Source organism: Hypanus sabinus, chromosome 1, assembly GCF_030144855.1.
Source record: "Hypanus sabinus isolate sHypSab1 chromosome 1, sHypSab1.hap1, whole genome shotgun sequence".
Taxonomy (NCBI): Eukaryota; Metazoa; Chordata; class Chondrichthyes; order Myliobatiformes; family Dasyatidae; genus Hypanus; species Hypanus sabinus.
In genome coordinates, this window is record NC_082706.1 from 33,550,547 (window position 1) to 33,564,707 (window position 14,161).

At 40.8% G+C, this 14,161-nt stretch overlaps 1 protein-coding gene across 2 annotated transcripts in view; it reads right to left on the reverse strand.

Moving 5' to 3' along the window:
- Positions 1-4,670: 4,670 nt before the first annotated feature.
- Positions 4,671-14,161, reverse strand: part of letm2 (leucine zipper-EF-hand containing transmembrane protein 2) — a 50,438-nt gene continuing 40,947 nt past the window's right edge. Inside the window, exons 7-12 of one of the 2 annotated variants that reach the window (XM_059966382.1) lie at positions 12,428-12,538; positions 11,717-11,920; positions 10,738-10,857; positions 8,585-8,701; positions 7,144-7,257; positions 4,671-5,235 (exon numbers count right to left, since the gene is read on the reverse strand). In XM_059966382.1, the coding sequence (XP_059822365.1) occupies positions 5,182-5,235; positions 7,144-7,257; positions 8,585-8,701; positions 10,738-10,857; positions 11,717-11,920; positions 12,428-12,538 (720 nt within the window). In that variant the 3' untranslated portion in view covers positions 4,671-5,181. The remainder of the gene's footprint in view (positions 5,236-7,143; positions 7,258-8,584; positions 8,702-10,737; positions 10,858-11,716; positions 11,921-12,427; positions 12,539-14,161) is intronic. The other variant, XM_059966388.1, reaches the window with a different exon arrangement.

The following is a 14,161-nucleotide window of genomic DNA, read 5'->3' on the forward strand; positions in this document are numbered from 1 at the left end:
CTTCCCCCCACCCCCCACCCAGCCTCACCTTTGATTCCTTCTCCTGCATGTCACCTATGTTATCTACACTCAATACAGGCCTGTTTTGCACCTATCATTTTAATCACTCCATCACTGCTAGCCCTGCCTTCAGATGCTAAAGCCTAAAGTTCTTCAACCTTTGCTATTCTGCCTCTTTCCCCTCCTTTGAGAATCATCTTAAACCCTCAAGCAAGTTTTGGAAAAGTTGTCCCAGTATTTTATGTGCCTGGGTTTCACTTTCGTTTTGTTGTGTGGAGTTATGGGAGAATCAGTGAATACCACCATCTTAACACAACCTTTTCCAACTGATAGGTTAATATCTTTAGCTGGAAAGTATCCAACTGCTTCATATTGCCAGGAATTTTAGCCTAAGATTTGGCAATTGTGAGGCCATACACAAAGGCTATAACTCCAAAAGACAGAGTCCTTTGTTTTAGGCTGCTGTTGTAATCAGTGCACATAGCTGTCCTCAGGTGGACAGTAAGTATTAGCAGGTTTCTTCCACAGAGCTGCTAAGCCAATGTGGTGAACTATGTGCCTGTCTGGACACGCCCCCTGCTGACTGCTCCTGTGGCTCCTCCCACAGGCCCCTGTATAAAGGCGATCTGAGGCCTGATGCTCGGCCTCAGTCTCCAGGACATTGTATGATGGACACTCACTCCTGGTTCCTTCTTCCAGTCAATAAAAGCCGATATCTCGCCTTACGTCTCAGTGTGAGTTATTGATGGTGCATCAGCCAAATAAGCCCATTTTTTTCTCAAATAAATTCCACCTTAATATCCAAAGCAAATTAAGCAGGGACTTCCACAACCATCATACCAATCAATATACACTAACTCGGCAGGCCAGGCACCATCAACAGAAAAGAGTAAATAGTCTGCTGAGTTCCTCCAGCATTTTGTGTGTTGCTTTGGATTTCCAGATTCTGCAGATTTTCTCGTGTTCATCAAACAAATCATGCTTCTTCAGCAACAAATGGGCACATTTCATGGTGATTGCGTTGAACTAAAAGGCCACGTCATTTGAATTTAGAATGAAGGCTCGCTGTCAAATAATAGTGCTTTCAGATTACCTGTCCAATTTTGTTCTCCTTGTCTGAGAATCCACACAGAATACAGCATAGGATGTATCCAATATATTTTGTAAGAGTAACAGACTTGAAAGGTAACTTTAGAACCATGAATCCCAAACACTCCAGAGAGGTGTTTGATTCCTGTTTCCGGGGGCGGGGGGTGGGGGGGGGTCCCTACGAAGGTTTGGGAGGAACAAAAATTGTTTTCTCTCCTGGCCCACAAGCATTGCCATAAAATTATTTACCATCTCCCTAAAGTTTTTCCTCACTTAATCTTCAACTGCTAAACGTAGAAAATTGATAAATCTATCGACCCAAAATATATGGGCAACTCCTTCTCCTGGGAAATATTCATAAAAGGGACCAGGTTTGAATTTTGTTTCAAGAAGTTTTAAAATCTCATATAATTTTGACCCAAGATTCATTTTAAGATTCAAACCTCAAGTTCCAAAAAGAGTTTTTCATGCTTTCTATGATAGTGCACCTTCTTCACTGTCTAAGTACATTATCTCAAGTAGGAAGTGTATTACCCCCTTCTCAAAGGGTACCAGGCATCTCAAGTAGGAAATGTATTACCCCCTTCTCAAAGGGTACCAGGCATCTCAAGTAGGAAATGTATTACCCCCTTCTCAAAGGGTACCGGGCATCTCAAGTAGGAAATGTATTACCCCCTTCTCAAAGGGTACCGGGCATCTCAAGTAGGAAATGTATTACCCCCTTCTCAAAGGGTAGGGGCACAATTGTCAACCTTATCAGTGATACTGACAGTAGTAACAATGCAAAGAAGTGGACAGAATCAACTTTCTTCCAACTTCCGTGGGCAAAGAAATAGTTGTAAATATTGTAAAACTGTTTTCCAAAGCTGAAGAGCTGCAATAGGAGCAGTGCAGTTCAATCACAACATCCAGTACATGTCAATACCCAAACAAACTTTAACAAGCTATAGAGGGTCCATTTCCAATTTACAATTCAGAAATCAAAGATACAGTGTCACCAACTATGCTATTTAATTCCTAAATAAATATTAGGAATTTTCAGTCAAATACAGATCTATCTTTCATCACCAATGAATGGAATATTGTTAAGGCAAAGTGATTTTACCATCATTCCTGTGATCCAGTAAAACCTTGAATACTATTTCACAATGCAGTCTGGAGTGTAATGCTAGTACTAAATGCAACATGGATTAAGTAAAGGTTCCTAAAATTAGAAGCAGTCAGAATTCATTTAGCAGGTAAATACGGACCAAAAATTATTTTCAATACAACAGTTGAATGGATGGCACAGTAGCATAGCTGTCAGTGCGATACTATCACAGCTCTGGTGTTCTGGAGTTCAGGGTTCAAATCTGGAGCCATTCCGCAAGTAGTCTCTGTAAGTGCTGCCCGAGGGTTTCCCCACCTGTGACAGTCCAAAGATGTACCAGGTAAGTTAATTGGTCATTGTAAATTGTCCCATGATTAGGTTTTGATTAATCAGGGCTGTGGGACTGCTGGGGCAGCGCGGCTTGAAGGGCCAGAGGGCCTAGTCCACACAGTATCACTAAATAAAATACATGTTTGCATTTCCAATTCTAGATCATCATTACCAATTAGGAAAACAGCAGGACTGGATTAGAATTCATACTCACACCCAAGGCCAAGTGGCAGATGTTCATTGGTACAAGCGCTCATCTTGTGCATGTTAGCTGGTATCGACTGTGGGTTTTGTTCAGGGAACCAGAATGTTATAGCTGATTAGGTGTGGCTCCATAAATCAATTACACTCCATTTAACAGTTGTCGAGAGTAGTGTCAATAAGATTTGTTAATAACGTGTTTCCATTTCCATACAATTGTTCATTTTACTACCTTGCAATAGACCAGTGTTTTGGCTCATCGCCACTTTGAACAAATAATCACTCAAGGCAACAGACAGATTTACAAAAGAAGTTAAGTATATAGTTATAAATTAATAAAACAGTACACCTCCAAATCAGAAAGGATGAGCTTATGTTATTTTTTCAATATCTCTACAAGCCTAAGAATACAGTAGCACCAGACACACATCATTTAAGATGATGCACTCTGCAATAAATTGTCTTTCCTAGGTATAGATGGTACCTGAGGATTTGGCAATCTTGGCAAAAGGAACATTTTTGTCAAGTGTGACCAGCTTAGTTCCTTTTGCACTCTACTGGCATAACATCAATCCCTGTCAAAAGACACGCTAAGAGCCACATTTCATCTGTAAACCCAACAGCTACAATTAGCATAAGGTTTGTGTGAATTTGTCCCATTCCCGGTGGTGACAGCAGCAAGAAAATAAATATCAAACACGAGGAAATCTGCAGATGCTGGAAATTCAAACAACAACACACACAAAATGCTGGTGGAACACAGCAGGCCCGGCAGCATCTATAGGGAGAAGCGCTGTCGTCGTTTCAGGCCGAGACCCTTCGTCAGGACTAACTGAAAGGAAAGATAGTAAGAGATTTGAAAGTCAGGGGGGAGGAGGAAATGCGAAATGATAGAATAAGACCGGAGGAGGTGGGATGAAGCTAAGAGCTGGAAAGGTGATTGGCAAAAGTGATACAGAGCTGGAGAAGGGAAAGGATCATGGGACAGGAGGCCTCGGGAGAAAGAAAGGATGGGGAGGGGGGAAGCACCACAGGGAGATGGAGAACAGGCAAACAACTAAATATGTCAGGGATGGGGTAAGAAGAGGAGGAGGGGCATTAACATAAGTTAGAGAAGTCAATGTTCATGTTGTTGTTGTCAAGGTGTTGTTCCTCCAACCTGAGTTTGGATTCATTTTGACAATAGAGGAAGCCATGGATAGACATATCAGAATGGGAATGGGACGTGGAATTAAAATGTGTAGCCACTAGGAGATCCTGCTTTTTCTGGTGGACCAAGCGTAGGTGTTCAGCGAAACGGTCTCCCAGACTGCGTCGGGTCTCACCAACATATAAAAGGCCTCACTAGGAGCACCGGATGCAGTATACCACACCAGCTGTCTCACAGGTGAAGTGTCGCCTCACCTGGAAGGACTATCTGGGGCCCTGAATGGTGGTGAGGGAGGAGGTGTAAGGGCAGGTGTAGCACTTGTTCCGTTTACAAGTGCCAGGAGGGAGATCGGTGGGAAGGGATGGGGGGATGAGTGGACAAGGGTGTCACGTAGGGAGCAATCCCTGTGGAAAGCAGAAAGGGGGGGGGGAGGCAAAAATGCGCTTGGTAGTGGGATCCCGTTGGAGGTGGCGGAAGTTACGGAGAATTATACGTTGGACCTGGAGGCTGGTGGGGTGTTTAAAAAAAGAAGACATCTCCTTCGTCCTGTTCTCCATCTCCCTCTGGTGCTCCCCCACCTTTCTTTCTTTCTCCTGAGGCCTCCTGTCCCATGATCCTTTCCCTTCTCCAGCTCTGTATCACTTTTGCCAATCACCTTTCCAGCTCTTAGCTTCATCCCACTCCCTCCGGTCTTCTCTTATCATTTCACATTTCCCCCTCTCCCTACTACTTTCAAATCTCTTACTACCTTTCCTTTCAGTTAGTCCTGATGAAGGGTCTCGGCCCGAAACGTCGACAGTGCTTCTCCCTATAGATGCTGCCTGGCCTGCTGTGTTCCACCAGCATTTTAGAAGAATATAAATATGTTAGGTTATATGTCATAAAATGATTACATTTTTAAAAATCACACTGTAAATTGTGACATGGATTGTATCCCCCCACTAATTGTTCTTGTTCGTAAATTCATGAGATGTTCTAGAGGTAATGTTTTTACATTGCACCGTGAACATTGTGTAGGTAAGCACAGTGGGATTATTTTACCTGTGCCATTGCCTATGAGACAAATCGTTACTTTACAGACACATTATTATTCATGATTACTTTGCCATTTTTCATATTGAACGGAGCTGGATTCTGTTCAGCTGCAGCTTTCACACTGAGGTTTTGTGAGTGATATCCCATTTTAAACAGGAGAGCCAGCCATGGAGATATTTCCATCCCTCTTTCTTGATCATTAGTGTTATTGCCCAACTAGAAATAGAGTCCCTTTAACAGTTTCCCCATGGTGTGAAATCCTTGCATCGCCAAGTAACTACATTCATCATGATCCATTCACAGTGGCCTTGGTTTTCTGGGATTCTTTAATCTCTTGACCCTGCAAACAAGAAAAGAAACTTTCAGAGTCTGCACAGCAGCAGTTTACAAAAGGTTTATGCTGAAGAATTTCCAAAGCTTCACAACTAATCCAGTGTCCAAACTGACAATGGTGACAAGGGCAAAAGAGAGCATTGTGTTTTAATCTGAACTCCAGGTTCAAAGTTCAAAGTAAATTTATTATCAAAGCATTGTAAATATATGTCACATATATGCTTGCAGGCATTCACAGTAAATACAAAGAAACAAAATAAATCAATGAAAAACTGCACTACAAAGACTGACAAATAACCAATTTGCAAAAGATGACAAATTGTGCAAATACAAATAACAATTAATAAATAAATCATTCATATCGAGAACACGAGTTGTAGAGTCCTTGAAAGTGAGTCCATAGATTGTGTGTTGGGATAAATAAAGCAATCCACTCTGGTTCAGTAGCCCAATCACAAACAAGAGAAAATCTGCAGATGCTGGAAATCTAAGCAACACACACACAAAATGCTGGAGGAACTCAGCAAGCCGGGCACCTTCTATGGATAAAAGTACTGTCGACATTGCCAGCTGAGATCCATCATCAAGACTGGAAAAAAATGATGGAGTGTTTCCTCATCTTATTTTCCAGTCCAATGAAGGGTCGCAGACCAAAATGTCAATTGTACTCTTTTCCGTCGATGCTGCCTGGCCTGCTGAGTTCCTCCAGCATTTTGTGTGTGTTTCCTAGTTCAGGAGCCTACTGGTTGAAGGATAATAAACTGTTCTTGAACCTGGTAGTGTGGGACCAAAGGATCCTGTACCTCCTTCCTGTTAGCAGCAGCAAGAAGAGAGTATGGACTGGATGGTGGAGAGCCTTGCTAATGGATGCCGCTTTCCTGCCTCAGAGACCCTTGCAGATGTGCTCAATGGTGTGGAGAACATTACCTGTGATGCACTGGACTATATCCATTGTTTTTTGTAAGTTTTTCCATTCAAGAGCATTAGTGTTTCCATGCCAGACTGTGATGCAACCAGTCAGTACACTCTCCACTGTGTGTCTATAGAAGTTTATTACATTTTTAGATGACATGCCAAATGTTTGCAAACTTCTAAGAAAGCAGAGACGCTGTCGTGCTTTCTTTATAACAGCACTTTCATGCTGGATCCAGGATAGATCTGAAATAATAATGCTGAGGAATTTAAAGTTGATGACCTTCTCCAAGGTCCCCTGATGAGGACTGAATCATAGACTTCCGGTTTCTCCTCCTGTCGTCAATAATCAATTATTTGGTTTTGCTGATGTTGAGTGAGAGGTTGTTGTTGTGAAACCAGTCAGATTTTCAATCTTCATCTGTTTGCTGATCTGTCAGCACCTTTGATTCGGCCAACAGTGGTATCGTCAGAAAACTTAAGTATGGCATTGGAGCTGCACTTAGCCTCGCTGTCATAAGTATAAAGCAAGAAGAGCATGGGGCTAAACACACAGCCCTATGGTGCATCTGTGCTGTGGTGATCGTGGAGGAGATGGCATTGCCAAACTGAAATGATTACAGTCTGCAAGTGAGGAAATTGAGGATGCAAAGAGGTTATCAAGGCTAGGTCAGTTTATCGATTAATTTTGAGGGAAGCATTGTGCCTATTAAAATATTATATGCACAACTAACTTTAACACAACGACCCAAACTGGAGAAATTGCTTTGTCCTAATTTTACTTAGAGAAGGGAAAGGGACTGGCTTCTGAGCTTCCTTTACCTCCCAAGGCCAAACATCCATCTCACTTCTCCGTGTACTTGTAGTATATGCTGCTGTCCCTTTGAGTAAACTTTAATATGTTGATTTTTATTTAATGATGATTATGTTACCTTTATCACAAAACAAAGTTTAGCAGAAATGGACATTACTTAAAACACGATGTTCGCAGACACATCCATACCTTGGTGTCTTTCAATGTCAGGGGCAGGTCAGATCTGTCAGAGCTTGGTAAAGTTTGTCCTTCAGTAATCTCTTTCGTTGGTGGCTCTTTTTTCAGTGAACTAGTAATTCCCAGCTGGAAGATAAAGATCACAGTAAGTACAAATAATACAGGTCAAGATAACTTTTGTAATTAAATGCTCAGTTACAATGCTCTGCAGAAAATAGAGACAAATTCTCCTTTATATTACTTTTCCCATTTGCCTTTTTCTTTAAAAAGATGAATTTATACTTTCTTTTATAAATTGCTATAGCAGTAAATTGTAAGGATCAGTCTGTCAACAACACACACAAAATGCTGCAGGAACTTAGCAGGCCAGGCAGTATTTAATGGAAAAGAGCACAGTCGAAGTTTCGGGCTGAGACCCTTCAGCAGGGCTGGAGAAAAACGGATGAGGTGTCAGAGTATGAAGGTGGGGGGGAGGGGAGGAAGAAACACAAGGTGATAGGTGAAGCTGGCGGGGTGAGGGGGAAGGGTGAAGTAAAGAACTGGGAAGTTGACTGGTGAAAGAGATACAGGGCTGAAGAAGGGGGAATCTGATAGAAGAGGACAGAAAGCCATGGAAGAAAGAAGCGGAGAACCAGCGAAAGGCGATGGGCGGATAAGCAGATAAGGTGAGAGGGGGAAATGGGAATAGGGAATGTTGAAAGGGGTGACATTACCAGAAGTTCAAGAAATCAATGTTCATGCTATTAGATCAGAGGCTACCCAGACAGTATACAAGGTGTTGCTCCTTCAACATGAGTGTGGCCTCATCCCAACAGTAGAGGAGGCCATGGACAGACGTGCCAGAATGGGAATGGGAAGTGGAATTAAAATGGGTGGCCACTGGGAGATCCCGTTTATTTCTGGCCGATGGAGTATAAGAGCTTGGCAAAGTGGTCTCCCAATCTACGTCAGGTCTCACCAATATACAGGAGGCTACACTGGGAGTACCTATACAATAAATGACCCCAACAGACTCACAAGTGTCGCCTCACCTGGAAGGGCTGTTTGGAGTCCTGAATGGTAGTGAGGGAGGAGGTATAGGGGCAGGTGTGGCACTTGTTCCACTTGCAATGGTAAGTGTCAGGAGGGAGATTGGTGGGGAGGGACAAATAGACAAGGGAGCAATCTCTGTGGAAAGCAGAAAGTGGGGGGGGGGTGGGAAAGGTGTGCTTGGTGGTGGGATCCCGTTGGGAGTTTAGATTCAACAAATTTAGATTCAGGTTCAAACAAATGTGTTAAAAGGTCAAAATGGCTTATTTACCAATCTTTACTATCACCATGTAATAATGGCATTGTTTTGACACAAGTTGTGTTTCCATTTCGATCATATCTTTATTATCACTAGTCATAAGCAATACCAAATTACAGCACATATTGATATTTTGAAAATGAAAGTACATTTAAAGAAATTCACCTGGATTATTGGCACTTGGTGCACATTAAATTTTGGCTTGGCCTCAGTCAGATACATAGCACGAGACAACAACAGCAGTGATGGAGGCACATTCTCCTTCAGATGCAACTCAAGCCACTGGGGGAGAAACAAGATACTTCATTTCCCTCTCTAAGAGAGATAAAACAATTTCATAATAGAGTGAAGGACATAAGCTAAAACAAGGCTTTTGAAAATTCTTCCCCTTTAATGAAATCTAATAAAATTTTCTTGGATTGGTTATTTAAAGGGTTACTCAGCACAACGAAGTGAAGGATTCAGTAATTGATTCAGCTACTGGTTATATTGTTTGCCTTAGTCCATCAGCATAATAACAAGTTAACTCTAGTTGGTCTGCCCTGGTCCAAGAAAGACTGAAAATATTTGAGGTTCAATGAACATCTAAAAAGAGGGCAAAGAGCAAATTTGGCTTTGCATTGTACTAATTAAGATTGAATTAAACTAAGAAGCTGCCCTTTCTCAAAACATCCAGTATACTCTAAGCTTTGCCCTGTCAGAATATTAAATTAAACAGTGGACGTCCTCAAAAAAACTGCTGGTTGCAAAGTCTGGAAGCTTAAATATATGCTCATGATAATGGTGTACAAACTCTCCAATCTTTTCTCAGATGAGCAGATCATCCTCATTTTGTTCAAAGTAATGTAATGTGATGCTGAACAATGCCCTGAATGCATTACAGAACTGGTCTTCTGTCCTAGCTGTCAATCTGCAGATGCATTAAGCAGATTGCTCCACTATCCTCTTTACTCACCCTGCACATCAATTCTATACCCTGGGATGGATATGTTTATAACCACCACCAACCAGCTCAAAATAATTTTTTAAAAATAGTCTATACACAATTTGGCAGCTCAAATAAATTGACGACAGACAAGGAGGGTGCGTCCTGGATTTTAACCATAGGTCAATTGCACGGAGAGGTCTAGAGATCTAGAAGACTTAAGTTCTTGACAGATCAGCTAAACAGAATACCTAACAAGTAGTTTGGAGGCCCCTCAGGTTTCAGGAAGCTCAAGGAGAGATTTGTAAGATAGGAATAGTAAAGGTAATGGGGAACCTGGAGGCACTAGGGACAGAGATGCTGGGCTAGGGATGACAATACTGCCTTAAACCAAATTGAGGGCAATGCCTGTCACCAGTATCACAAGGGGTACTGACATCAGATGAGACAGTCTGCTTACCTTCTCAGCAAGGGACTTCCTATCATGAAAGGACTGTTGACAAACCTTGGGTAGTTGGAGGGAGATAATCAGAAAGCAGCAACAGAAGTTCCTTGCAAGAGCCTAACTAGTGATGGTAAGCATGAGGGGTAGATTATTGGGGATGGGCCTGAAGTACACATTCTTAACACTGCTGGCCCAAAGGAACAAACTTCTTAGAAAAACTATCCTTGGATATTTTTAAATGCCAGGTTCTCAGGAGATTGTAAAAGCTAGCCAGATGGAAAATGAGAAGTTTGTGGAAATGAAGCCTGAGAGGCTCATTAGAATTTTCAAATAACAAACCTTCCATCCAGGATCAGACTGAACACCTGCTTCTCTCCACACTTCTAATTAAATCCAGAGTCCTGGTTCAGATCATTTTTAAACAACTGACAGCATTCCAATCTACCAGAATTAAAGTTCAGACTCCTATGTCCACACCAAAACAGAAAAAATTCAAAACTCAAAACATGCTAGGCTAATATCAGCTAAATTTTGGTGATGCTGATACTATTCGCTAAAATTCTGTTAAGCACACAAATAGCAAAGCTCATGTGAGTTACTCCCCAGTCATAACCAAATTTCCATCACAGTTATTTCTAGGAATACTAACCGCACAATGGAAATGAAAAGAACAGCAGCCAGCGCCGGTGAGGCACTCAGAAAACCAATGTGGATCTGGTCTATCCACTTACTAGCCAGATTCCCTGCTTTTCACCAGAAATCTGAAGGCCATTACAATTTTGCTAATTGCATATTAAGAGGCATCTTAGCAAAAGTCTTCAATTTTCAACATTAAATTGACTTAATATGTCACAGAAGGCGTATTTTGTACTTGTTTCATTGGCAGATTGGTGATCAGGTGACATAAATGCTGCAGTATTTGCTCAGTTACTTCTCCATGTTCATCACCTGAATGAGCTGTTCCCTCAGTTGCTTTTCTGTCAATCCCAATGATCTCATACCCCTTGCTCTACATGCTGTCTGTAGTTCTGACACAGTCAAAACTTCACAACCTTCTTTGGCAATCATCTGAAAATCAAAAGATACAGTGGTAATTATTGGTAATGGAGCACAAATAACTCATTCACAAAATGCCAAATAGCACATGAATAGCACATGTACATACTATCATCAAATATCTATGGTATCTATCCTAATTTCATTTACCAGCATGGTTGGTAGTCTACACTGCCTTGGCAATTCAAATGTCTGTCCCTCTGCCACCATGACCCCCTCAGGCAATGCATTCCAGATTGCAATCATCCTCCAGGTGAAATAAAACCCCTGTAAATGTCTTACTCCTCTCACCTTAAACCTATGCCCACTCTTGAAACTCAGTTCTTTTAAGAATCGTGTTATAAAAACTCAAGTAATTACCTTTGCCACTTTTTTTAAAATCATTTAGTTTATTTTCCTTCAAGAGGTTTGTGAATATTCAAAGAGAAGAATTTTAAGTAAAACCTTCAAAGCCTGAAAATTAACTAGGCATATTAATCCATCACTGTATACACCATTTAGTTGTGAGTCACCAGCATGAAAATTCTTTTGTTTAAGGCCCACAAGAACCAGGGCACTTCTGAAACAACCTCATGTGACAGAACAGCCTTTGTTGCTTGTGTTGCGGCAATGCAGTAATCCAAGTAGGGAAATCGGCAAGTCTAGTCAAAGGTCAGGGAAGCCACAAGGAAGAGAGACCAGACAGGATGAGAGTCAGCTGCTGGCAATGGTGGTTATTATCATCAACAGTCAGCAGCATTGGCTGATCAGGATGGCCAAGTATGATGACACTTCTTAGGGGATATCAAATAGTTCGGAAATTGCTGTTACAAAGCAACCTGTGGTGATTTTGTTATTATGATTAAGAATAATGGGGACAGTTTGTTCTTACTTCATCATCTGCTTTTATGGATCTTAACTCCATCTGCAGCTGGAAACGAAGCAAGTTGTTTGTACCAATGGGCTGTAATTCCAAAAGCCTACACAGTGCTACCAGTTGAGGACGGCTGAGATGCTCCAGGGTCAATTCAGCTTCAAAGAGTTTGGAGAAACGCACTATGTCCTTTGTACTTGGATGTTCCCCTGAATGACGCACCTTCAGAGAAGCAGAAAACAACTATGATTACAATCACAGCATCACACTTTTTCTATTCCCTTTTATAAAATGACATTAATTCAAAGTCTACGCTAAACAAAATGCAGAATCAATTTAAAACATGGTATAAGCAAAGTGTTTTCCCTAATGCCTCTAAATTGAATTATTCTCAAATTCAAATATAACTATCTTTAAATCACAAGCTCATGCTGTATTTCTCATTACCCCCAAAGTGTAATTTTAAATTTAAGTGCAAAGATCTTGTATTGCAGTTTTCTTTAATTCACACAAATTTTAAATTTTTGCTCTTTTCCAGAACAAAACATCTTTTGATGTTATCTGAAATGTTTCAAAGCTGGCTTGTGTGGGACAGTGAGGAGGAAATGGGGCTCAGTAGATGACAGAACTATTTTTAAAGTAAGAAGCACATTAATCTATACAAATACCGAATATTTTAAACTAAAATGTTTGATATATTATAAATGGCATGCTTCTATTAAAAAAAACCTGTTGCTGCTTGAGAGGGCAGCCATGGAGTAAAACCCAATGCTGTAAAATTCCACGTTTCACATCATCTGGAGTTGAAGCACCCGTGGTCTTAAAACCACTGCCAAGATGCTATAATAAAAATTACAATAAAGATATCATGAAACAGATTGTATATTTTCTAAAACAGCAGCTACAACAAGTAGCTTCATGATTATAGTTCTAGGGGATGATGCTTTCATAATACAAGAATGAAACCAATAAAATTTAGATCCCCACTAATACCTTCACAAGAAGCTTTGGTACACTTTCTTTAGTACAATAAATAAGAACAACCTGACAAATGAAATTATTTTGTGGTGTGTGAAATGGCAAGTTTAAAAGCACAGAATTATATGGCAGGCAGTAATACATACAGCTGTTTAAGTGCATCTGTTTGTAAAGCAGTACATCCTTTTAAGAACAAAATGTCTAATATGTTTAAGGTCTAATGTCTAATACTTTCCAAAAATACTTAATGGAAATGGTTTGTTAAAATGTTCCTTAATAAATATTGATGACTAGATTTATCTGTTTAGAGAGATCCTGATGTCTCACCACTGCATCAGTTATGTATAATTTCCTATCCTATTCTGTCCTTAAGATTTTTTCTGTGTGCTGTTATTTTTGTGTTAAGAATTTCCTGATATTCATCTCAAAATGGATCTTCTTTAACTTGAAAGTTGAGTTGCCATATCTTTCATGAATATAAATTGATGTTCTGTATTAACTGTTTCTATACAGCCTGAAGCACTTTGTCACTCTACCTTCTTTCTTGGCTGAAGAACCCTAGACTTCAGGACGTTATACACATCCTGAAATCCATATTCTTAAGATACAAGATTATTTAAAAACATGCTGAAATGTGACACATGCATTAACAGCTAACACAGCCAAGGATGTGTGGGGGCAGTCTGTAACTGTTACCTCACATTCCGGCATCAATATAGTGTGCTCTAAATGCTCAGCGGACAAAAACCGAACACAATAAGTGACAAAACAGCAGCAAATCAAGCCCCATTCCTCCTTCCCATCTACCCATCCATATGCACAGTATTCCAAACCTGTGACAGGCCACCTTCAGCCTCTCAAATCCAGTGGACTCGGACTCACAGACACTGGCCCCTTGACTTCACCAGTGGACTTGCAGTGATTTGTGGCTCCAGGCATCGGGCCTTGATTCCTGGACAATCAAGCAACTTTCAATATTGACCGAAAGACTCGCCCATCACCAAACAGTAGGCCTTAAACTCCAGCCTCGTTAATGATAGGAGGCCAAACACTAGGCCTCAAACTCCAATCTCACCGATCCGCATACTTGGGGGATCTCCAGCCATTGTTCCTCACGCCTGCACAGAATTCCAATTCCAGAACATGTGGATGACTTGCTAGTCTTCATCCTACTACGGATATCCTACACCCACAACCTAAAGATTTGTCTGTTAACAATTTTCCATTCCATTTCCAATGCTTGTATGTCAGAGTTCATAGTTGGAAAAAGGCCCTTTGGCCCATACTCGTCCATACTGACTAAAATATATATTCAAGTTAATCCCATTTACTAGCACTTGGCCATATCCATTTAAATTCATCATATACCTGTCCATATACTTCTTAAATGTATCTTCCTTATCCACATCCTATGGCACTGGTTCCATACATCTGCCACTTGCTGTGAAAAAAAATTGCCCTTCAGGTTCTTATTAAACTTTTCAT